This window comes from Lissotriton vulgaris, chromosome 4_1 (assembly GCF_964263255.1).
Source record: "Lissotriton vulgaris chromosome 4_1, aLisVul1.2, whole genome shotgun sequence".
Taxonomy (NCBI): Eukaryota; Metazoa; Chordata; class Amphibia; order Caudata; family Salamandridae; genus Lissotriton; species Lissotriton vulgaris.
In genome coordinates, this window is record NC_141691.1 from 309,126,497 (window position 1) to 309,152,239 (window position 25,743).

Here is a 25,743-nt window from a genome sequence, read left to right on the forward strand (position 1 = left end):
AGTATTTGTCAACATGTTTTTCACTCCTGTTTTATTCATTAATTTAAAATAGTTGGACAATGTTCCCACTGATTATAACTGAAAACATTTCTAGGATTAGCAGATTTATGAAGATAATGATGCCCAAAGTGATTGAAGCAATACATTTTCTCATAATTCTATGAACCCTGTAAATAATCATGTTCTGTCAATTTTGCTGACATTTCTAAATCTGACATCATAAAATTAATATTTTCAAAGTCCCAATCATCAGAGGAAGTACTAGGTGATATAAAGTCACTTAAGGAGATGTTGAATTGGTGTGGAATTTCAAGAGCTCAACCGGGCCATAGGTTTCATAGTCAGTTTTGTCCCATGCTATACCACCAGGTATAGGGGTGGCTGTGTTGTTCACTGATGATAGTTCTCTTTTTTTCGATGTGAGAAGATCTGTGTGGTTTCAGCACCAAGTTGATGTTCTGACTTGCTGTGTCCATTGTACTATATTTTCCATCAATACATCTACCCAAACTTAAAACCAAGATGAGCCACAGTAAGGAGGAAAAGTACACCTAACACAATCCATAATTTAATCCATGGTGAAAATAGATATGTTTCTCTCAGTTGATGAAAGAGCTCTGTCATTTTTTCTTTGAAAGTTTTTGTTGCTGCTTGTCTCCTTGTTTACTTGGATCATCGGAAAAGTCATCAAAGTTGATAAAGTAGCCAGTTCAGTTCTGTCAATTGGTGGAATTGCTTCCGGATTTCCATTGATCTTTGGATTTTCTCTTGTTACATTTGTATAGTCGGAGGCTACATCGTTGTAGACAGGTGTTTCTTGACGAACTGTTGCAATTTGGGTTTCCAGAGGCACAATTCCATGGCTTTGTTGTATAGTCCTTTTTTATTCACTGCAGGTTTATCGAATATGATTAGTCTCTCAGTTTGAACCTCTTGGATTGCAGCAAGATTTAGTCTTCTGCTATTTCTTGGGAGTCCACTGGGCCTACTACTTATTATTGGCCACATGGTTGTGGTTTCACCAGGTCGATTGATACAACTCGGTTCTCCTTTTTACCAGCAAGGGGCAGTAGTACTACTGATCTTGTTCCGCTGACAAGCTAAGACAGATACTGCTTTTCTGTAAGAAGGCCCAAATTCCTTCTTCACCACGATCTTTTCTTCGACCAGATCCCCGATCTTTGGAATCCAGATAGGTCTTGCTGGGACAGGTTTTTTTTTTTTCAGTGGTCGTTGGCTTTAGCTTTTCGTTACTTAGACTTTTTCTTGTTTCATTTAAGTCCTGTAAAACAGCCAAACGATCTTTGATATCAAAGGTTTTTTGTTTCACCACTGAAGTCTGACAATCCTGATCCTGGATGATCATTCTAGTACCAAACAAAAGTTCGTACGGACTGATAACTCCTAGAGAATTTCTTGGCATGTTATTAATACTATGTTGGACACTTATTAGATGTTTGACCCACCCGTCACCCGAACTTAATACCCTCGCTGTTATAGATTGCTTTATGTCACAGTTTTTTCTCTCCACTACCGCATTTCCCTCGGGATGGAATGGACTAGAGTACCACAATGCAATGCCCATGCTGGCCATGGCCTCCTTGTAAGCCCGAGAGCTAAACGCAGGGCCCTAGTCAGAATGTAGCATGCCAATTGCATATGTGCCGATAAATACTCTCAAATCTTTTATAACAGTTCTAGCGTCAACCGAGCGCTGAGGCCACATCCAAATGAATCTCGTGCAGGAATCCCCTGCGACCATGATATATTTATAGTTGCTGTCCCTTTGTAAGGGACCACAGTGGTCCAGGTAGACACATGCTAATGGTTTGTCTGAGATTAGAAGGAGCGTCTGCGCTGGTCATTTCACTGTTGATACTTTCATTTTTTGGCATATTTCACATTCTAGAACATAGTTCCTAGTCTGTTTTCTCATGCGTGGCCACCAATAACTCTGTTTTAATAATGATACTGTGGCGGAAACACCAGCATGTGCAGAAGCGAGCCTTTCGTGTGCCGCTAAAATTAGTCCTAACCTGTGTTCCGTGTTTGGAATTGCTCTGTCCCTCACTCCAGGGATTTGAGCAAACGGAACGTTGTTTGCAACAGTTTTGTATGAGTATTTACTGGAAAGCCTTTCGGGAGTGTCTTACCAATGTCTTTTACTGAAGCACTGACAGCTTGCATTATCTCACGGTCTATTTTTGTTTTTGACCGAGTAATGGCAGCTACGGAAGCCGTTTGCACAGCTGCCTTCGCGGCCTAATCAGCCAACGAATTTCCTGCAACGTGAACGCCATCACGTTGATGACTCAGTGTATGAATCACGTGAGTCTTTTGTAGTTCTTTCTGTAAAAGAACTACTTGTTCCCAAAGCATTTTATGCTCGATTGTGCCACCTTTTGCATCTTTGAAGTTGTTTTAAACCCAGTTCTGCAAGTATTCATTGTAAGACTGGACACAGTAATACGAATCGCACACTATTAGTGTGGGGAATTAACGATCGGTATTTTCAAATGCCATCTTAAAAGCCTGTAGTTCAGCTCGCTGAGCTGTACAGTCTCCGAGTGATTGAGTTTTAGTGACCAAAGGTTTAAATTTTCCTTTGTGCCAACTACCTTTAACAATCGCGCACGCAGCACTATAGGCTTGTTTACCCCCAACTGCGGGTTGTGCTGAGCCGTCTGTATATATTATACAGCCATAATGTTCGAGAGGCAGGATTTCGGTCGGCAGAGGACATTCATATTTGTATTGTAGAAATTCTTGTGTTTTTAAGTTAGGATCAAATTTGTATACTACGTCTCGTGCAGCAAGAGAACTAACCCATTGTATCCATCTCGGATGTAAAGCTTTATCATTGGGAATGCTTGCTCTTGTTACTGCTTCAAGGGCAGGTACCGGTGTAACGATTATTATAGGTTTACCTTGTGCAAGGGCTCTTTCTTTTGCTACAGCAGCTACAGCAGTTTGAACCGCAGTTAGAATTTTTTCAGTAGAACTGAATTTCATTTCAGCTTGTGTGTTGTGATTTGTAAGCTATTGGTACAGTTTCTCCCTCATTAGAGGTCAGGTATGTGAATCCGCATCTTCCTTGGATGACTCGGATTACAAGGTTGCGTTCTTTTGTGCATGTTTGCAGTTTTGTTTTAGTTAACATGTCTGTCTGTAATGATCTTAAGATTTCTGTGTGTTTTTTTTAATCCAATTAATTGGTTTAAAATCAGGTTTTATTAATTCCTAGAGAGGTTTAACCCTCTCTGCATAATTTAGAATGTATGTTCTTCCGAAATTCAGGAAACCTACAATCGATTGTAAGTTTTTCAGCATTTTTGGAGCTTGGAATACTGCACACTTCTCTAAATGTAAATGTACAGGAATTTATATAGCGCAAATCACCATTGGTTTCTAAGCGCTTGCTTAGGGAACCCGTCCTGGTATTCCTCTGTGAGATAACCGCAAGGTGAAAGCCAGGCATCCCGCCGCGAGGGGCCGTTGTGGAGATTAAGCAAGCTATTGCCCAGAGTCGCAGAGTGTGAACCCATGAATCGAGTAGGCACCAGAGCGAGAATTGTCAAGTCCATGGACATTTTAGGACTCAAGACCCTGCCGAGCCGGGAATTGGACCCTGGTCCCGGGCTGACCTCTGCTTGCAGGTCTGCCTCCTCTAACCAGTGAGCCACACTTCTCCACACTAAGAAGTTGTCTGCTAGGCTTATGCCTTCACTTGATAATTGATATCCTAAAAATAGGACAGTTAGATGGGCAATACGTGATTTTTTTAAGGTTAAATTTGTACCCTTCAGATGCGAACCCAAGTATTATGGTGTTCACTATTTTCAAGTGAGTCTCCAGGTCATCGTCTGTACGATAGATGTCATCGACATAAGATAATGCCTCATCATCATATATTTGTAGTAACTCTGTTACCCTGGTGAAAATAACCCTGGGCTGTTCTTGAATCCCTGTGGGAGACAACAAAATAGTTTTTGGGTACCCATGCTGGAGAAAGCGGTCAAATATCTGCTTTCAGGTGCTATGTTTTGACAGAAGAAACCATTTGAAATATCTAATGTCGTTTTATATTTCTTGCGCATGATGTTATTCATTAGTGCTGCACTATGTGAGTTTTGTACTGCAATGGTGCAAAAAAACGATGGATTTAGGCCCAGATCTCTGTACTGGGGTGAATGTATGACATTGTTCTGCATTCTGTCCATCAACTGTGGTTTTTGCATTTGTCACCCCGAGTGGGATGGGTATGCTCAGACGTGAGTCCCATGCTCTCCAAACCACTGGATTCAAGCAAGCCGGGCTGAAGACGGCTGGAATGCCAGTAACCGGTCTTCAGAAGCTTGTTTCCGTCCCAGGGAAGGCATGGCTTGGCAGTTCGGGCTGGACTGTTCCCATGAGGCACAGGGTCAGACTGATTTGCATAGGGCCATGTCTGAACTGGGGTGGTGTGGAGTGCAAAAAAACCAATGGATTTAGGCCCAGATCTCTGTACTGGTTTGAATGTATGACATTGTTCTGCATTCTGTCCATCAACAGTGGTTTTTGGTTTTGTACTGCAAAGGTTTTACAGCAGGAGTTTAGGTGTCTGTCTGGCTTGGAGACAGGAAACAAAGGATTGTTCATTTGTGAGGTGCATGTTTCAATCACCCCCTGATATTCAAGTTGGTCTAAAATTTCTCCGACTTGTTTTTTAGCTTCTTGCTTAACAGGATACTGCCTCTGTGCTGCAGGTTGTTTTTTTAACTGGATTTTATGGTGAGGAGAATCCTCATCCCATCCTACATGATTTTTATATAATGCAGGGGCTTGGGCCACTGCCCATTTTCTTGCAGATGTGTATTTTTTATGAATTGGAATGTGATTTGAGAAGGCAGGCATAATCATTTCATTGCCATGTGGGCACTCCCTGACAAACTCTGGTGGCCAGTCTTTTTCTGCTAGAAGGAGATCATAGCCTTTAGATAGATTCTCCCAAAAGAGACCTTTTATTTTCCTAGTTTTATCTCCCTCTATACGTAATGTTATTTCATATAGTTTATGGGGCACGCTAACTAGAGTGTCTGCAGTTTCCACTTAAATGTATTCATTTGTGTCCACTGTCTCCACAAGATTCATCAGCTTCTGCTGCGCTGTCTAGCATTGTCTGGGCCCACTCTCCGTTTTTCAGTTGTGTCCTCAGAATTCTCGGGATGTTTTACTTTAAAACTAGCTACCTTCTTTCTGGGAAATTGTAATGTTTTACTTTGATGAGCAGGTTCCTTGTCTTTGGACTTGACATGCTCTTCTTTATGTTCTGACCGTCCTCTTTTTTCGGATTTCTGTGAGGAAGTCTGACAAGATCGAGAGGGACGTGTATCAATATCTTGATATCTGTCAGGTTTTCTAAAATTGTCCCTATTTCTAAGGTTGTATCTTTTTTTCAGAGGGCTCCCGTTGACTTGCCCCCCATCCCCCCCCCCTTCTGGAGATCTATTTCTTCGTTGGGGAGACCTTCCTCTGGACTGAAACTGTTTTTGTCTGGGAGAGGTCTGTTTATTACCCTCCCACTTCTTCTTTTGAGAATTGAGATTATTTTTAATGAAGGTTTTTTCAGGATTTTCGGTTAGTGTTTTTAGTCGGTAGGTTGTACCGTTAATTGTTAATTGAACTAAATCTCTATATGCTTTTGTTAATTCTTTTATTTTAACTAAGTTCTTTGCTTGACATTTTTTCAATGTCGGGCTGTGGTGTGTATTTGGCTAGAACCGGCCATGTGGCTCCTGGTCTATCTAGTGGACGGAGCCTGGTAATGTGATTCTGAGGTTATAGAGCGCCATTAAACCAGAGCAGGTGCTCTTGGTATGTTAGTGGAATTTCAACTTCCTCGAAAGGAGAGTATTCCTCTGGAGATTCCTCTATTTTGTAGTAGTGGAACTCACGTGTCACAGCATGTGCTGCTGGAAAAGTTATCCAGGAATAGAATACCTCTGTATGACGATATTCATGGGCCTCTACCCCAAATACGACTATCACCTCTTGATGATACTCCATTTTCTATAAGTTTTATAGTTCTAATTTTTCTTATATTGACCGGGATGATTATAGCATTCGGGTCGTCATTTTGAACAGTTGTGTCATCTGCTACGAGTTGAGCTGCTAGTCTAGCTCTCTCCCTTTCGTCCTCACTGTGACAAGTTTACTGACAGAAAGTTTGCAGATCAAATTTCAAGGAAACAAAGATAAAGTGCACAATATTTTGGAACACTGTATCCTTCAACGTTGACTAAACCAAAAACTAATAAATAGGAATCTCTTCCTACTAAGTTCCGGCGGATAATAACCTTTCACCCACTCCAGACGTCTATTGGAGTTTTTACGGGAAAAGGGGTCTGTGTGAAAAGCACGACTGAGTTACTCTAGTATCTTGCGTTAGATTATCGCCTTACCAAACAATGGGCGCCATGTAGTGTAGTTCCTATATTCCCAATAGGCTCTGCGTATTGGAATAACAAACGGTAGTTTAGACGTAGGACTAAGGTCGACTAGGTCTCTACTGAATATGTTAGACTTAATTATGAATGCCAGCTAGCTCAGAGGTCACTAGAAACTTTCTCGAATGAACAGGAAGGAGTTAACTTTCCTGATTAGATAAGAAGGGATTAGTTTCTGACAACCGCATAAACATGACAACTTTGCTCCCTCCAGAATAAGGAGTATATCTCCAGAGTTGTGTGAAAACAATAGATAGTTATTTCACTCAGTCAATCGTGCATGCTTAGTTTCACCAGAGCGCGGAGAAATAGAGAGACGGGCGTTTTCAATAAAAAGGTGTTATTTATTGAGCAGTCTTCTTTCTCATGCAAGAGAAATAAATTGCCACAATTGCAATACTTATCAAAGTAAAGTGCGTACAGTAAAAAGAGTATTATGAAATAATACTGTAAAAGCATTGATATGGTTTCTGAGCCATATGATACTTAAAACTGATAAAATATATACAATTACATACAATGATAAAAGTTGACTAAACGTACTCAACTGGTGCTTCTAAAATACGCCTACCCCAGTGTACCTAACCTAAGCCTAGTACGTGGGAAGGAGTAAGGGAGTTGCAGTTTAAGTTAAGTTAGTTTTGCCAAGAATCTGAATCAAGAATTCTCTAAGGATCTAATCAGCTCCGTACCTTGGTTTTAGAATGAAGGAGGTCTTGTATCTTTTTCTCAGAACTCGATCTCCCAGCAACCCGCCAGGGTGACTGGAAACACTGGAGGTGGATTTCTCGGCAGGAGAAAAGACAGAGTCTCTCTCAGTGCGTCAAATGGGAGGGACGGCTTTCTTCGGCACTTGCATCAGCTGGGCTTTGTGTAAGTAGATAGTCGCTCTGCTCCAAACCCCTGTGTGTTGCTTAAAGCAAATGCTGGTATATTTATTCCTGGAAGGTGCTGTGTTTGACGTAAGGTTGGACATAAGACGTCACTAAGAACTGTCACTAAGAACTGGCAGTTCTTTCAGGACTCTCAGGAGTTCTAGGACCAATCAAAACAGAAGCAGGGGGAATTCCCAGGCTGCTGGAGGTTTGGTTTGTTTAAAGAACGCGTTGTACTTTCTAGGAGTCTAGGAAAGTAGCCTTGCCGTATTTGGACTGCATTGGCTATGACTAAATATGGATATGATTCTAATGCCTTTATAAGGATATGATTTGTTATAAACACATAAGGGCATAAATTGGGAATATTTAATTAGGGTTCAAGATACGTTCACAACAGCAGCGGGTCGCTCCCCCACGTTGGCAGCATTTCTTTAGAGCCCACGAGGCTCCCGGGGGCAGTGTTGTGTTTAGAGCCTGTGGCTCTGAGGCCCCAGTTTATTCCTAGAGCCAGAGGGCTCCAATGTGCGCAGGATGACGTGTTCTGAGCCTGGAGGGCTCCCAAGATGCACCTATGTTTGTTTCAGAGCCCAAGGGCTCCAACCTTTTTTGCAGTCATTGTACTGGGGGCCAGTGAGGGCCGATGCCGCAGTCTTGATTCTACAGCTGCCCAGCAAGTAGTGGGCAGCTGCACCGTTTAGGTCTTTCCTTTCCAGGGAAATGTACTTTAGACTTAGGAGTGAGTCGCACTCCTTAGCCCTACCTTGGCCTTCCCCAGCTGCGCAGCACTTAGTGCCAGCTGCAGCGTTTATGCCCCTTGCTATTGTCCCCAGCTGCCCAGCAAGTAGTGGGCAGCTGCTACGTTTAGGTTTTGGCGCAGTGGCGCAGCCTGGACTTTGATGTGAGTTATGTGCTAGATGTGATTTATGCGCTAATTGTAATTTATGTCCTTCTTAGGGTGCAACGAAATGTACTGTGTAGAATGTTTTGCGCACCCTGTTCTGACACCGCTGAATGTGTTTTATGCATCATGTGTTTTACCTACACCGCTGAATGTGTTTTATGCGTCATGTGTCTTACCTATACCTCTGAATGTGTTTTATGCATCATGTGTTTTACCTACACCGCTGAATGTTTTTTATGCGTCATGTGTCTTCCCTACACCGCTGAATGTGTTTTATGTATCATGTGTTTTACCTACACCGCTGAATGTGTGTTATGCATCATGTGTCTTCACTACACCGCTGAATGTGTTCTTATGCATCATGTGTGAATCTTCGGCTTGTTCCATGTTCTATGTTCTAGTTCTACCAAGTGCTTATTCCTGACAGTGGTCCGTGTGGCCCTGTCCTGTGTACATATAATCCCTTGTAAATCTTGCCCGTGCCAGTTGGCACAATGTACATCCTGTGATTCTGATTCAGATGTGTTTTGATAATACAAAGGCTATTTTTATATAACCTTGTGTGCAGTTCCTTTTGTAGGGGGCCTTGGATGTTGTTGCTGGTGGGTGGTTGTGCAAATGCTTTACACATCGCCTCTGAGATAAGCCTGACTGCTCGTGCCATGCTACCAAGAGGGTGAGCAGGGTTTATCTTGGCCGGTGACTTCCTTGCCCTGACTTAGAATGGTGGTTTCTGCTTGATTTTGGCGCAAGCCTTAGCCAACCAGATATCCCATTTCTGACAGCTTACTACTCACACACAGCAATGACTATGCTGAACATTTTAGCCCTGCCACCATCTTGGCTAGTAGCCGTATCTTCCAGCCTTTCCGTCCCCAATCCTCACGGGACCCCCGCTCCCCCCCTAACTCCCCACCACAAATGACCCGCAAAATCAGTCCTGCTCTTCCAGGGAGCCACCAGCTGCTTCATCCAACATTTGCCGCACCGGGCTGTTGTGTTTTCCTGTCGACCACCCCTTGAGTGCCTGCTCTAAGGCCTTTGGGTCCGTAAATATCTGAGATTGCCCCTGTCGATTCACACAGAGCTTTGCAGGGTACAGCATAGCGTAGTCGATGCCAAGGTCTCGGAGTTGTCGCTTCACTGGATCAAAATGTTTACGTGCTTCCTGCACCCTCGCTGTGAAGTCTGGGTAAATCGAGATATCCGATCCCTCAAACCTCAGTGTCGTCTTCTCCCGTGCTATGCATAGCGCTGTATCCCTGTCCCTATAGTTAAGCAGTTTAGCGCTTGTTCCACTATAAACATTGCTGAGAAAACCCCCTCTCCGAGCAGCGTTACCAACAGCTTCTCCACAAACAGTTCCATTTTTCCCATGGGGGTCGTCTCTGGCAGGCCAGTGATTCTCAGGTTACAGCGACGCGAGCGGTCCTCGGTCTTATCCTGCAAGGTTTGCATGAGTCTCCCCAGTTTCTTATGGTCCGAGTCCAGTGTGGAATGCGCTACCTCCACCTCCATGATCCTCCTCTCCGGGTGTTTATCCATTCTTTCTGCCATTCTATCCATCCTGTAGGTCAGGGCGTCCATTTTCGTGCCCAATGTCGCTATCCCGCTCTGTAAACCTTTTTCCATGGATAAGAGGAAGCCGCGTATTACCACAGGATTGCCCTCTATTGCAGTTGTTCTCATGTTCTCCACGTCTGCTGCGTCGTGGGATTTCGAGCGCTTTTGTTCGAACAACAGCTTGGCCTGTGTCTTATCTCCTCTACCCATGTTGCCCCGCAGCACAGTGGGCACACAGGCAGATGGCAAGCTCGACTTACTCCGCTGACTGGGTGCACTAGACTATGGTGGGGGTGTGGGGGGGCACCCTGCTCCAGCCTCAATCCACCACCACCTCTCAGAGCTGGACTCTCGCCCCCACTTGTGGCTGCAGCCTGTCTTCAATCGCACACTAAAGGCTCTGTCGCCTGCACTTGCAGCCACACCAAGAGCTCCTCCACTCCACGGTGGGCCGAGGTCTTTAGTACACTGGGAGGCAATTCTCCGTCTGGGGGGCAAGTCTCCTCTCCCCTGTTTCTCCATGGGAGCTCCTGGGAGGGAGGGGGGGCATATGGCCAGAGTCTCGCTCCCCACCTCAAGTTATGTCTCCTATGCAGGTGTGTCTCCCTTGTAGCTTCCTCCGCGTACCTGTAATGTGCGGCTCGCAACTGTGGCAGAGGAGTCCCATGAGTCGCACATGCCACTCTTGAATTCCTGCATTAGGGTTTCCACTCCACCGGCGTGCTCAGCCATCTCAAACATCAATACATCATACATCAATAGCAATAGCATCCAGATCTCAACAGCTGGGTGAAGGAGAGCAGACCATCTTTGCTAGGGGATGTGACACTTGATAATCAAAGCTATGAGGGGTGGATGAGGACCATCGGGGAAAGAATGAAATCTCGGGGGACACAAAAGCAGAAATCTAGACAAGGGAAAACATCCGCTCCCTAGTTTACCAGTTCATTTTATTTATTTTTATTTTATGCAATTTATTGAGCGCACGATTACCCAAGGGTGTCTTGGCGCTTTGATAGACAGAAATCGAAGGTTGGGCCCGGGAGTCAGGCAGATTAATAATTGAACAACCACGTCTTCCGTTGCTTCCTGAATGATAGTAATGTAGGAGCATTTTTTAGATGTCTTGGCATGGAGTTCCATAATTTAGTTGTAGCTACTGCAAAAGATCTATCTCCCCAAGTTGCTTTCCTAGTTTTGATTGCTTCCAGGAGATTAGCATCAGCAGATCTAAGATTGCGTGAAGGTCGGTAGGGATGGAGAGCGTATTTAAGAAAGGCAGGTGATTTTTCATGAATGCTCTTGAAGGCAATGCAGAGGGCTTTGAATGTAATACGTTGTCTGATTGGCAACCAGTGGAGATTACGGATGGTATTGGAAATTAGCTTACATTTTGGTGTACCTGTGACAAGTCGAGCGGCTGCATTTTGAACTAGTTGAAGTTTGTTGACTACTTGTTCTTGGGCGTTAAGCATGAGTGCATTGCAGTAGTCAATTAACAGAAACACTACGAAAAGTGAGAATACTAGAGCGGAGATGGCGCAGACACTACAATTGTAATGATCAGGAGGCTTACAAAATGGCTAGGAGAAACTATCAAGCGTCAATTAAACGCGCAAAAGCGACCTATTTCACAATTTTTTTTTTTTAATGTTATTTTTTTTGTGTCCTCATATTTACCACCAGATATAATGACTCTATATAGAAACTCTCAATTCCGCCAACATAGTACCAAACTGTGCGCCCTGGAGAATTTTATGTTTACCTTTCGAGAAGTCTCCCAAAGGTAGGTTTTTTTCTAGTCCAACTCCCCTGATCGATGTCTCTGTACCTTGTCTTGGGGAGGACCAGACCACAAACCCCTGGCATAATCATTGGACGTTTGTTCTCTAACTATCCGACCATTTTTTCAATGGAGCCCAAATTTCTGCCGCCGCTTCACCTCAACACAAGAGGTCTGTTTTACTAATAGCCATGATTTTTTTTAGGCAGTCTGCAAACCTAGGAGGGGTTAAAGATTTCCATTCTCTACAGATCTCCCTCCTGGCGATTACGATCACATAGAATATGAACTGGGTGATACTATCTCTGATATCATAATCATCTGGCAAACACATGAAGATCAGTCTCGGGCTACATGTAACTGGTCTAAGCTGTACCTCCTCCAGAAAGATGCAGACCGATAACCAATAATTTTTAATCTCTATGCAGTCTACAAAAATATGTAAATCGTCTGCATCTGTGTATTTACATCGGGTGCGAAATTGTGGTGTTCCCGATATTTTTGAAAGCTTGGAGGGAGTCCAATAGACCCTGTATGCTGATGTATGAGATGGTTTCTTCTGAGGTTGGCTGGTTTTATTGTTTTTTGAGCTATTACAAATGAATCTAACCAGACCTTCGATTGTTTCTCCGAATCATCTCCTATTATGTCTCCCCAGAGTTTCGAGATCTCTTCCACCTGCCTATCCTTTGCCCCAATTAATATGTTATACCATGCTGAGACCTCACCCTTCCACCCTTCTTGTTTGTTAACTAAATCTAAGAATTCGAAGCCCACAGTTTCTGGCTCCCAATTTTGGCTTCCCCACCAAGATGATAGTTGATAGTATTTAAACCTAGCAAGGGAGCCACCTGTCAGATTATATATAGATGTCCAATCTAAAAGCTCTTGATTGACCTGGAGATCTCCCCATCTCTTTACACCAGCCTCTCTCAAGGGAAGAGAGAGTCGGTCTCATAGGCATTCAGGTGTTCCGGGGGAGTCCCAAATTGGTGCCGAAGGGTTATAGTAGGGGATTTTCCAAATTTTGCAGACTGTTTGCCATAGTTTTAAAGCTGTTAGTAGAATTTTAAGGAGGACTTTTTTGTAGAATTTTTGGGCGCCGTATTTAAACATAAAAAATTCAAGACCCTTAGGAAGATCAGATAACAAAGCTTGAAACAAACGACCATGTGACGATGAATCTAACTTATTAGCCAGGAGTCTAAAATGTTTCAACTGAAATGCGTAACAGTAGAAAAGCAAACCTGGGAGAGCTAATCCTCCTATTTTTAGCCCCCTCCTTAACTTCTTCCATGAGATTCTTGGTGATTTGGATGCCCAAATGAATGAGCTAATTTTTCCCTGCCGATGTGAAATATCTTTATTATGAAATGTAAGTGGGATGCTATTAAATAGAAACGTCACTTTAGGTAATACTACCATTTTAATTAAATTAACTCTTCCGTAAATACTAAGAGGAAGATTGGACCATCTTTGAAGAAGTTTATTTATCTCTTTTACCACGATCTACCAGGATACTTTGGGTGTATCTTGTAGTTTATGAGTGATGTGTATACCTAGGTATCTGATCTTGGTTTTTGTATCTGGTATGGGAACCGGACTGTTCCAGCTCATGATGTCTGTTTTATTTTTGTTAATACCGTAACCTGAGACTGCTCCGTATTCCTCCGCTAGATTAAATAACTTCGGGATAGCATCTAATGGGTTAATAGTATACAACAACAGATCGTCGGCATACAAAGCGGTCTTTAACTTCAGCCCACCCATATCAAAGGAAGAAATTGTTGGATCGGATCGTATCACTGTCACAAAAGGCTCTATATATAAATCAAAAAGGAGAGGAGACAGGGGGCAAACCTGTCTTGTCCCCCTCGATATCTCAAACCAATTTGACAAGGCCCCGTTAATTACAACCTTAGCTCGTGGGCGTCCATATAAATTTTTAACAGCCTGAATGAAGGGTAATGGAAAGCCAAACCTTGTCAGAGTATCCAACAGAAACTCCCAATTAACTTGATCGAAAGCCTTCGCGGCATCTATTGCCACAATGGTAAGTGGCAATCCCTTTGCTTCAGCATAATCAATTGCACCAATGACCTGAAAGGTCAACTCATTCAGTTGTCGTCCTGGAATAAAGCCCCTTTGGTCAGGGTGAATGACAGTTTTAATAACTTTGGAAAGTCTCTCTGCCAGAATCCCCGAAAATATTTTAAGGTCTGAAATTAAAAGAGATATAGGACTATATGACTATTTTCTCTGGGTCCTTGTTTGGTTTCGCTATTAAGGTTATGGTGGCCTCAAACCAGGAGGATGGAATATCCCCTCTTTGCTGATAAATATTGTTGAAAAGGGATAATAGGTGTGGAACAATCACGTCCTCATTATCTTTGTAGATCTCGCTTGGCAGGCCATCTGGGCCTGGGGCTTTATTTCTACCCATCTTTTTTAACTGAGCTCTAATCTCCCCCTCGGTAATGGCTCTCGACAAGGTATTTTTGTCTTCTTCATTCAATTGGGGTAGAGACCTTAAGTTCCACCACTTCTCCAAGTCTTCTATTCCAACCTTAATATTTTCCCGATATAGCTCTTCTACAAATCCTCTGGCTTCATCCCTGATCTCTTCTTCCTTAGTTAGCTGGTCTCCAGAGGTCCTTTGGATCAGGGTATCAATATTGTTTCTGGTCCTATCTGCCCTAGCCTTCCAGGCCAAAAGTGCCCCACACCTCTCTCCATACTCACATTTTTTAATTTACTAGTCTCCCATCTATCATGAATCTGTTTATCAGCTCTAGCTTTAACTCAACTGTAACCCTTGAAGCTCCTTTTCTAATTCTGGAATCTTCTCCCTTTCCTCTAAGGCTGCAAGCTGAAGCTTCTGCTCCTTCTTTTTAATAGAGTCCAGTTCTGTAATTTCTATATCCTTTATCTCTTTTCTCTTTAATCTCATGTGATATCCCAATAGACCTCTCAGGAAAGCCTTAAATGACTCCCAAACAATCTGTTCTAGTGCTGAGCCCACATTAAATAGGAAATATTCCCTTATACTATAACTGATTTTAGCTCTAATATTATCATTTAGGAGAATAGTTCTATCTAAAGTCCATCTTCGTTCCGTAGCTATATTAGCAAAGTTAATGTTGAGTTGTACTACTGAATGGTCGGAAAGGCCCACTGGAATATGAGTGACAGAAACCAGGACTGATTCTAAAACATGGTCAACCAAAAATAAGTCAATTCTCGAAAATTGTGTATATTTTTTACTATAAAAGGAATATTCTCTGAGATTACCATTCTTAGTTCTCCAAGCATCCAGCAAGTTATGTTCTTTCATTATATTTTTGAGAACAGAGAGAGATTTCTTAGGTAGAATGTATTTTGCTCTAGAAGTGCGATCCAATTGAGTGTCTCGGATAAGATTAAAGTCCCCCCCCCCCCCCCCCCCCCCCGAGAATCAGAGGTGCCCTACTGGGAATTAAGACCCTCTCAAGTTTACCCAAGAAAGTTTCATTATCCTCATTTGGGCCATAAAACACTGCAAGAGTATATGGTGAGCCAGAAATTAAGAGCTCAGCTACCAACCACCTCCCTGTCTGATCAGTATCCCATCTCACTAATTTGATTGAAATCTCACAAAATAAGCAAAAGGAAATTTTCCAAATTGTTAATAGTTTCAGAAACCCAAAAACCCTCTCTCAGGAAATCCCGCCATCTCAGACCTTTTGCAATGAGATAGCAACCTTCTTTAATCAGAAAATAATCAAACTTACTAAAGATTTCCCTCAGGCCAATCTGGAGGGGCTAGAGTCAATACTTAACATTCAAAATAAAGAGCCTCACTCAGTAGGTTGGGAAACCTTTGCCATGATTAGTTTGGAAGAGTCCTCCCAAGCCATTTCTACAATCAAGTCAGAATCACCGTTAGATCCTTGCCCCCCTGCGCTGCTAAATGCTATAAAAGAGGAGGTCAACCCTGTGATCAATTCAATTCTCAATTCATCATTTCAAACAGGGGAGATTCCAGCATGCTGGAAAGTCGCAGCTGTTAGACCACTACAGAAAAAAGCTTTACAGGACCCCACAGTCCCATCTAATTTACGGCCCATTTCATTACTCCCAGCTCTATCTAAACTTGCTGAAGCTTTGGTCAACAAGCAGCTCTCGGCCTATTTGGAGGAGAACGATATTCTTCATCCAAATCAAGCTGGTTTTAGAGCTCATCATTCCACAGAATTCGCACTTCTGTCCACTACAGAGACCATAAGAGCTGCAGTGGATGAGGGCAAGAGGGCAGTCCTGATCCTATTAGATTTATCTGCAGAGTTTGACACGGTGTCCCATGCTATCTTATTACATCGCCTGGCCAATGCAGGCATAGAGGGCACCGTGTTAAAGTGGTTTAAAAACTTCCTGATGCACAGAAGGCAGATTACTATGCTAAGCCAGTTCTGTTCCGTAGAGAAGGTGGTTCGGTCAGGGGTTCCTCAGGGCTCAAGTTTGAGCCCCACTTTATTCTACTTGTATATGGTCCCCCTGATCGATCTCATCTCCTCCTTTAACATCAGCTCTATAGCGTATGCCGACAACACTCAACTAGTTCTAGTCTTAGATGAAATTCAGGAAAAGCCGAACTAATTTTGAAAGAAAGAGTGTCTGACGGCGACCTATGCGTGGATAAACAATAACCATCTTAAATGTAATTCTGCCAAAACGGAAATCCTTCCGTTTGGTCAAAACAACTTCTTCTCCCCTCTTACCTGCTGGCCAAAAGAAGTAGAAGTCTCGCCAAACACCATCACCGCAGCACGCAATCTAGGAATTAAATTTGATGAGACCCTCTCTTTTAAACAGCAGGCTAGAGAAGTCGCTGGCTTATGCTTCAACACCATAAAGGGCCTCAGGAAATGTTTCGATCTCTTGCCCCTATCAGCCCTACGTACTGTCGCGGTGGCGTTAATTACATCCAAAATAGATTATTGTAATAGCCTATATGCAGGGGCAAATAAATGAGCCCTGCATAAATTGCAGATGGTTCTAAACGCGGCAGCAAGGCTGGTCCTCAGATGGGCAAGAAAATCCTCAGCCTTGGCCGCGCTGGATGCGCTCCATTGACTGCCCATCCAGAAGCGCATCCTGTATAAGGTCCTCACGATCACCTTTAGGGGCTTTCACAAGCATGGTTCACGTTATCTGTATAACAAGTTTAACAGATACCATCCCACTCGAGAACTTAGATCAGCAACAGCCAATCTGATGATTGTTCCAAAATTTAGATTAGCAACAAAAGGAGGAAAAGCCCTGGCAGCAATAGGTGCTAAGGCATGGAACAAATTGCCTCATCAACTTTGTGCAATAACCTCCGAACATAAATTCAGGAAACTTCTCAAAACTTGGATTTAAAGCCTAGCTGACTCGGTCTGTAAAACACTTGTTTAAATCTCTTTCTTAATGTGTGAGAACAGTAAATGTTACCATCTTTCAGCACAAGAGTCTAAGCGCCATGATACTCCTTAAAGTGGCAGTGCGCTATATAAATCTTTCTTCACATCACATTACCGCGCCGGACCCCTGCCACACCCTGGTGGTCAAAACTGTCCCGCCGTATCAAGTCGCATGCAGCTATAGAGAGGGAGCGCTGCCTCTGTGTACTCTCCGCGCACGAAGGCATCCCCGCATATCTGCCCAGTCCACTTACAGTTTGATCTCGCCACCTCCGCGGGCACTCTCTGGTCTTTGCCGCACGGCTCCCCTGCAATGCGGAGGGGGATAACCCCGGTCTCTCCCCGTCCGCTATGCACTCTACCCGGTACTTCCTGCTTTAATCCACCATCCCCCAGGAGCCTCGGTACCTTCCGCGGGCTTCCCTACACTCCGCCGACGCCTCCTGCCCCGTGAGGATCAGCTTCCGCTGCTTCTCCTTCCTCCGGGGGGGCGGCGCTCGCTCAGCCCCAGACCTCCGCCTCGCACTGTCACACCGAGGCCCCGGGTGCAGCGGACAGGCACTGGCAAGACTCCGTAGCCTCTGCCGGCACGTCAGGTGACGCAGTGCTGTCTCGTCGTACACTCCAGGACATGGTCTTGCAGCCCAGGAGCTTCACAGTCTTCTCGTGGCGATCCACTGGATTGCCTCTTCCAAAATCACTCGGGAGTTCCCCCGCCTGCAGCTCCCCCCTTCTGATCTCCGTATCTGGGATGTAGGTTCCGGTTTATTGCCAATGATGCAGCATAATTTAAGAATAGTAGTACGATAGGACGGAGCTACGGGCTCAAGCGGCCATCTCGGTCACGAGCAAGCTCCGCCCCCACTGGTAAAATTACCGGCCACCACCACTGACAACTAGGACCTAAAGCTACAAGGACCTAAAACCTCCAGCTGGAAGACATCCACAGACCTTTTCCTGGGAGTATATGCTAAAAATAAAATAAGCCTAACATACTGATGTACAACAGTCAAACCAGTTAAAGGTACTGATAACGTGTTTTAGCAGAGAAAGACCAAAATAGGGGCATAGCTGAAGACTCAGGGCTGTTAAGTGTGCCTGAGAGGTGCAGCGGTTAAAGAAAAAAAAGGAAAATTTTCAGGATAAGTCACAATTTTTAAAAAAGGTTAACATAGTTGTCTGTCACTGGTGTGTAGCCTCAACTCAGTGTTAAGTTTGTGAAGAAAAACCTAGTGTTCTGAGTAAATTAGCAGTAATTTATAGATTCATTTGTATACATTAAAAATAGATGCATAAAAACACATGTATCACATAAGTAGGTGATTCAGGGCCTGTAGAGACTTACCCTTCCTTTAAATCCAAAGTATGCTCCAATAAACGTCAATGGCACTGAAATTCCAATCCACATTGCCAAAATTGCAACAAGAGTGCCAAAAGGAATTGCGGCTGATGATCCTTTCACCCAAAGAATAAGATTCATAAGGAAAAAATCCACAAAGACAATTCTGGATTGAAACAAAATTTCAGTTAGTTATGTTTGTAAGAACATCAAAAAGTTGCATTATTTTAAATGTCTGTTATAGTGCTAAACAAAGTTACACCTGACTTTCTAATAAATGGCTCTCGAAGTTCTGTTGCCTACAAAGGACCACAGCAATTTTAAACACTGAAATAATATCATTTCTTGGTAAAAACCTGTGCAACAATCTTGAAAATAAATGATTCTTGAATGTATACAAGTGATACCAGATGCAAGAAAGAATAGCACGGTGCCAGGATGACAGAGTATTTTGTTGCATGCATTAAGGATTAACGACTGCTCGCCAGGGTTGGGCTACGTCAGACATTACCTTTAACTGTGTCTGGATGTATATTAATATTTAAAGACAGTTTTTATGAGCGTGTTTTGCACTTTCTGTATTTTTGCATTTCTTGTAAAGTGAATCAGTTTACTTGCTTTGCTAGCGTATCCGTTCCGTCACGGCCTCCCTGTGCTGATTGTTCAGAGAAACGCAATAGGACACACCCCCTACCCTCCCAGACTACCACCACTTCCTGCTGGTTGTTGGGATCTCAGAAGGGATAAAACGAGATGCCCCCCCGGACGCGAAGCAGACGCGTGCAGCGGGCGCGCTGAGCCAAAGGCAAGCCCATCTGCGCCCGTCCGCGGCCGAATGGGGCCTGGGGACATTCCCTATGCCCAATTTTTTCGCTACTCTAGCAATGAGCTGAAATTGCGGCAGTGCAATTTTCAAATCAATGTCAATACCAAATTCAATCTAGATCAGGCAGGTATCCTCACATATAAGCATAACTTCCCTGAAATAATCTTAAAAACCCTTCCTCCGAGTAATATGTACCCGTTCATCCCCACCACCCGCACCACTCCCAAGGCTCAAAAATTAACAGGACTCACAGTCTTATCTAAATACCCGATCTATGGTGAAACACCAAGTTGAAATCTCCCTGCTCTTACAATCAGAAAACCCTGATATACTTATTTTTACTGAAACATGGCTGACTGAGGATTGTGTCCTGGATATTTTAACAGCAGTTCCGGAAGGCTACTATATCATTCAGGCTAACCGGTCTACAGGGAAAGTCGGAAGCAGGGTTGCAGCTATTATCCGCAAGGAACATCAGTTTACATCCTTTAAGGGTCACTGATCTACCCTCAACTGACAATTTGATCTTAAAACTTGAATCTCCTCGGTCGTCCTTTATCTGTGCCCTCTTTTATGGGCCTCCCGGTAACATGCCTACATTCCCCCAGGCTTTGGGTGACATGATCTCACCTTGTTATTAATCATGCTAGGATTCTTATAATTGGGGATTTCAATTACTGGCCTAGCGATGATCGGGAGAGCACCAGCTCGAGCGAATGTACTGCCCATCTTTCAGGGATGCATTGTACCCCGCGCATGTGAGGGAAGCCACCCTCATAAAAGGGCACATTCTAGATCAAGTCTGGACATCAAACTTGAAGATCTCCCCTCCCTTGTTAGCCCTGTGTGCTTTGTCGGACCACTGTTTGATAAGATTTACTCTCCAATGTGATCCCTCCTTGAAATCCCACCTAACAGAGAACCAAATGTTCAGAAATTGGAGACGGGCAGACATGGATCACTTCCGGTCACTTTTAAATGCCACATCCCCTTCTACACTGGAAGTTTTCCAGTCTCAGGCAGAGAGCATTAATATGTGGCTGGAACCTGCCAGCGACTGCGTCGCCCCTCTAAAAAAAACAAAGATCATGAGACCTCACGACGCTCAACTGTGGCTTTCCGATGATCTAAAAATAAAGATAAAGAAACTTGCACTTAGACAAGCAGAACACCGAAGGCTCCGCCACTATACCCCCAGACAAAAAAGTTTCTTACCAAAAAAATCTGATTATCCAAACTAAGGCGAACTATTTTTCTCAAAAAATCATCAATGCATCAAATAAATCTAAAGAATTCTTCTCTATAGTCAACAAACTCTCTAAACCAGATAGATTTACGCCAAAATCTGTTCCATCACAGTCTTTATGCGATTCCGTTAATTCATATTTCTTTTAGAAAATAGCCACCATTAAGGCTAGTATCCCTCCCATTGTTTTTCCTATACAGGATCCAAACATTGGTATGAACCCACACCGTCTTGATCAAATTCCTCCAATCTCGGAGTACATCTTTTTTAATCTATTAAACAAGGTCAGCTCGGGTACTCCCATGGATTGCGGTCCCCCCCCCCACATACTCCGAGAAGCTTTTACTACGTGCCCATACACCCCTCTTTCATTTCTTAACAACTCGATTGAGCTTGGCATTGTCCCTGACTGTTTCAAAAGGGCAGAATTTATTTCAATCCTGAAGAAACTTGGTGATGATCGGTCGGCTCTCAGCAATTATCGTTCCATTTCTCTGCTGCCCTACTTGGGCAAAGTTTTAGAGGCCCATGTAGCTAACTCTTTCAACTGCTTCGTTGAACACTCCCAGGTTTTGGATGCCAAATAGGCCGGCTTCAGAACAGCACACTTTACCGAGCCCGTCATTCTTACTGTCATGGACGAACTCAATGGGGGTGCGACAAAGGCACTACCCAGGCCCTGATTCTCCTGGATCTGTCAGCAGCATTTGACACAGTCAATCACGGTCAGCAATGCCGGAATTCAGAGTCTGGCATTAAAGTGGCTCTCTTCCTTTCTCAGTACCCGGTCCCAAGCAGTCCGCCTCGTCAATTTTTCAGCCAACAAAAGGGAAATTACCTGTGGGGTCCCTCAAGGCTCCTCTCTCTCCCGCTACTTTTTAACCTCTACCTATAATCTGCTCCATGAGAGAAAGAAATGTTGGAATTTTTAACTATGCTGACGACCTGCAATTGGTGTTCGACATTAATTCATTCGCATTGTCAGTGTCTAATGTTCAAGCCACTATGGTTTTCATAAGTGACTGGATGAACAACCACCAACTGAAGTTAAACCCGGAGTAGAACCGAAAAAAGCATTTTGACACAATTGGCAAGCAGACAAGAACTTACGTTTCAGAAAGCTGATAAGGGGGAGCACTCGTCCATATGGACACAGAATTCTATAATACTAGTCAATCTACATGTGAAAGATACCAACACCAAGATTACATAGGAGTGGTCCTTCCAATGGTGGGGAGCACATAGTGTTTTTAATACCCCTCACACACCAAAAGGACCCTTGGTGTCGTGCTTCATAATTGGGGTCTTCACACCTCTCTACGGGATGCGGCGTGCTGCTAACCTGCGACTACACGGGAGCACTTTTTTTTGGGCTATATGTGGTGTGTGTGGCGTATTTATATATATAGAGGTGAGTGGTAGGTTCCGAAAAATGATAGTGATGTTAAAAAATACCTGGCCCGTGAGATTGACAAGAACATTTTTTTAATGAGCCTCCGTGCTGATACTGTTAAAAAAGTGATTGTGAGATATTTTGTATTTTAATGTACAACACCTCGTTTGTGCGTCGTCATGTTTCAAAGCTAGGCTTCTTCTTCAGGAAGGGGTGCACAGATCCCAACCTTACTCTCGTCTTACACAAAACTGTCTAATATTGACTGAAAAACTGATCATTAATCTAAAAGAGGCTAATATGTGCCTACTTCACTATTAAAAAGGTATCTGCGGTGAGACCCTGCAAAAAAAGAACACATAAAGCGGGCATTTTGTTATTTGTAATTTAAATTTCCAAAGGCGCAGGTTCAGTGACCTAGAAAGATGTGAGGGCAGCTACTACTAGACAAAGTTTTGTCATCCTATTGGTGGTTTTGTACTGCAAAAGAACAAAGACAAACAATACACAACACTTAACATAAAACACACACTCTAGTAGGTTAACCTGTGTGGTTGTTTTGGAAAAAGGAATCTAATCTTGTTAGAGGTTTTGTGAGAGTAATAGTTCTGGTTCTGTTCTATACCAGTACAAAAATAACACACTTCTTACTAGGGCCACGATGGTTGTTCACGTGTAAATTAATTTCACTTCCTCTTTTGTAAATTTTACATTTCACGTTCCCCTTGTTTCTCTGTGATAATATCGGCAGAGTAATAATTAGTATTACCACTTTCCACGGAATCAACCAGAATACCTTGTCACACTACCCTATTGCGGACGCTCTACCTATGCGCATGCGCAAAAAATCCCGAGAAACACTGACTCGGGCTTTGCACATGGGCGATAGCAGCGCCGTGAAGGACTGGGTTATTTAAGACCCAGCGGTGCCAGGGGACAACACCTGAAACCTTCGTGGGTAACCTGCTCCGGCGTACGAATGACAGAGACACGGGACACTTCCTTCGGCGTCAAAGATTCGAGGTTTATTTACTGCAGGGAACACAGAAGTCACAGGAAGTACAACGAGTGTAAGTTCGAGGAGACTGCTTCAAATTGCTACTGTGGATCGCTCCTTTTATACAGATTTCTCCCATAGGGTTACATGGTACACAAAGGTTTACAACTCGGTTCCCATAATTATCCCCGAGAGGGGTCACTTTGGTCACTTTGATACATTCAAGGTCCGGGGCATAAGTGCGGAAACATTTGGCGGTTCCCAACTGTAAAAACCCATCTTCCCACCATTAGTACATTCCAATCGGCAGTAAAACAGATCGAAGAAGGAACAAGGACAGGTGCAGAGGAAGATGGAAACAGTGGGGAGATCGAAAAGGGTGTAAAAGGGGAGGTATTTGGGAAACACGAGCTCCAGCCATCAAAGGGACGTGCCAAATGAGATGCACGGCTGAGACAATAGACCGGCACGGCAAGATGAACCTCGAGCGGGGCCATCTGCCTTACAGTATCATCCCCCTCGTCATAAAGACACTTTCAAAGAACATGTGTCTTCCGCGGATGTCTTGGGAATCCCAGGGTCGCGAAGCGGACAACGTCCGTTCGCTGGCTACTTGAGGGCAAGAAACAAAATGGATGCCGTATCTAAGATGGAACCCGTGGGTACAGATGAAAAACCCACGTAACAAACGAACGGTTTAGGTTAGCACAGCGAAACTGCGCACACCCACTAAACTCATCATTTGCGGTTCATAGATACCAGACTCAACCATTTTCGTGCGAGTCGAAAACACCACTTACAATCGTCACGGAACCTCAGACGCTCCTTTTGCCCTCATGTAGGCAAGCACTAGTCGGAATCATACTCGATATTCATCAGACCATCTAGATGTTGCTGCAACATAGCTCTGTCCAACCGAGTCCCCTTGGTAACAGGTGGCTGTCTTATACACGTTGTAGCACAGAGGCCACATAAGGCAGGACCACACTGCACACAAAGGCAACACGTGAACAGGAATGCCACAACAACTCCGATAATCATCAGAATCTTCCAACCCCAAGTCGACATCAGGCCCCAAAACCACCCAAGTAGCGTCCAATCTCCTACATCCACGTGTATGGATTCAGAGATCTTATGCAACTTTGAGATGGCTTGATAGACGGTCGGAGCGTTATCAGGAATGAAAATACAGCAGCTCGAATGGATCACCTTACATACCCCACCTCGATCTGCTAAGATCACGTCTAAAACCATACGGTTTTGTAACGTCATAAGCCTATCCGCCTGAAGTTCTGTGGTGATATTACCAAGGGCACTGGCAGTAATATTAGCTGTCGATTCCACCACTCGAGTCAACTGTCTCAGGTTCCTACTATTAACCATAGGCCCCCAAAACGGGAGGAAACCCTTGAAAAAGTCTCCTGCCTCTTGACCGGCAGTGTCCTCTTCGCTAATTACGCCTCTCACAACTCTAGTCTTGTCTGCGTCTACAGTGAACGTCGGAGGCAACAGATTTGTGATAAAACATGAGCCCACAAAGTCGGAGGGCAACCATGCATACGCACGATCATGGCAGACAAAGTATGTACCCTTGGCAGCCAGAAACACAGGGGACGAGACCATCGGCAGAATGTAATTCTCGGTGAAAGCACTCTCTCCGAGTCGAGCTTTCGATCTTCGGCCACGACCCATTAGACAAAAATTACCAATGTGGGGTACGACCCATATCGGAGGCGAGCTTTTAAGCTGTTTTTCACTCGTGAGCACACTATACTCGACCTTACTCAGGACCCTATAGGCTTGTACCTCTTCCTCTGGGATGAGCGACGGCTCATAGATATCTCTATCTAAATCTTCTATCGCTATAGACAAAGGCTTATGATACGAGCCAGAGCCAAAGTAGGGAGAACGTGGCTCTCGACTGGGGTAAGAATCTAGTGCGCTTCGAAACATTGTTTGGAATGCTCGAGCTGAACCCTGGGAACTATACGGTAAGACCAGATATGGAATTCCCTTATCCGTGGTATGTGGCATCAGCCCACACACCCAACAATTAGTAGTATTAACCACTAACTGGTGCTGATGAAGGAGCTGAATAAAGGAATTGTTTCGGAATTCTGCACGTCTAGCCTGCTCGTGTTCGGGTAGGATATGGAAAGAATGAGGGGATGCAGTGGAGGAAAGTTTAGGGTCAGAAGTAGGAGTAGGTATGGCAGAAGGTAAGAAGTACGACATCATGTAATACACCCCACCCGCCAATAGTGCAGAAACAGTCAAAAGCAATACGAACATTTGAAACATAAAACATTTGGTACGAATAAGTTGTTGCAGTTTGAATCTTTGCGCCTGAGCTTCTTCCAAGTCCATCAGCTTTGAAAACGCCATCCCCTATGACCGTCCGCAACGTTTCTTGACGCACTTCGTTCTGTGTAGCAGTAGTCAATCCCCAGGAGTTCCCAGGAAATGACGGTCTTTAACCTAGCGTCAAGACCTACTAACCAGAAGGAAGTACACGCGCGGCCCTACGGCCTTTATTCACAATGTATATGCAAAAATGTCTCTCAGCTGTGGAAGCAAAAATACATATGGAACGAAACTCAATATATACAAAAATAATTACAACGATACGGGTGTTCAGACTGATCGTGGAAAACGGGAAATGCAATTGTCAAGGGACAAAACAAAATCTTTTTTATTTGTCCTTAGTGCTGGATCGCAAAAAGTATCGAGTTTTCCCAGGACGTGTATGTTCATCAAACAAAGGATCCGATGAGGGAACAGAGTCCTGCTGATCAGTCGAATGTTCCGGTCTTGAGTCTTTTGGTGGCAAATGTTCAACAATGTCTTTCTGCTGCACTGAGGATTCTCCGACAGGTTGTGCGTCGTTAAAA

The 25,743-nt window shown here is 43.9% G+C and overlaps 1 protein-coding gene across 1 annotated transcript in view; it reads right to left on the reverse strand.

Moving 5' to 3' along the window:
• The window catches only part of LOC147718680 (transmembrane 9 superfamily member 2-like), a 1,534,671-nt gene that overhangs the window by 408,418 nt on the left and 1,100,510 nt on the right, over positions 1-25,743 (reverse strand). Inside the window, exon 13 of the mRNA XM_086918630.1 lies at positions 18,397-18,556. Coding sequence (XP_086774756.1) covers positions 18,397-18,556 — 160 coding nt within the window. The remainder of the gene's footprint in view (positions 1-18,396; positions 18,557-25,743) is intronic.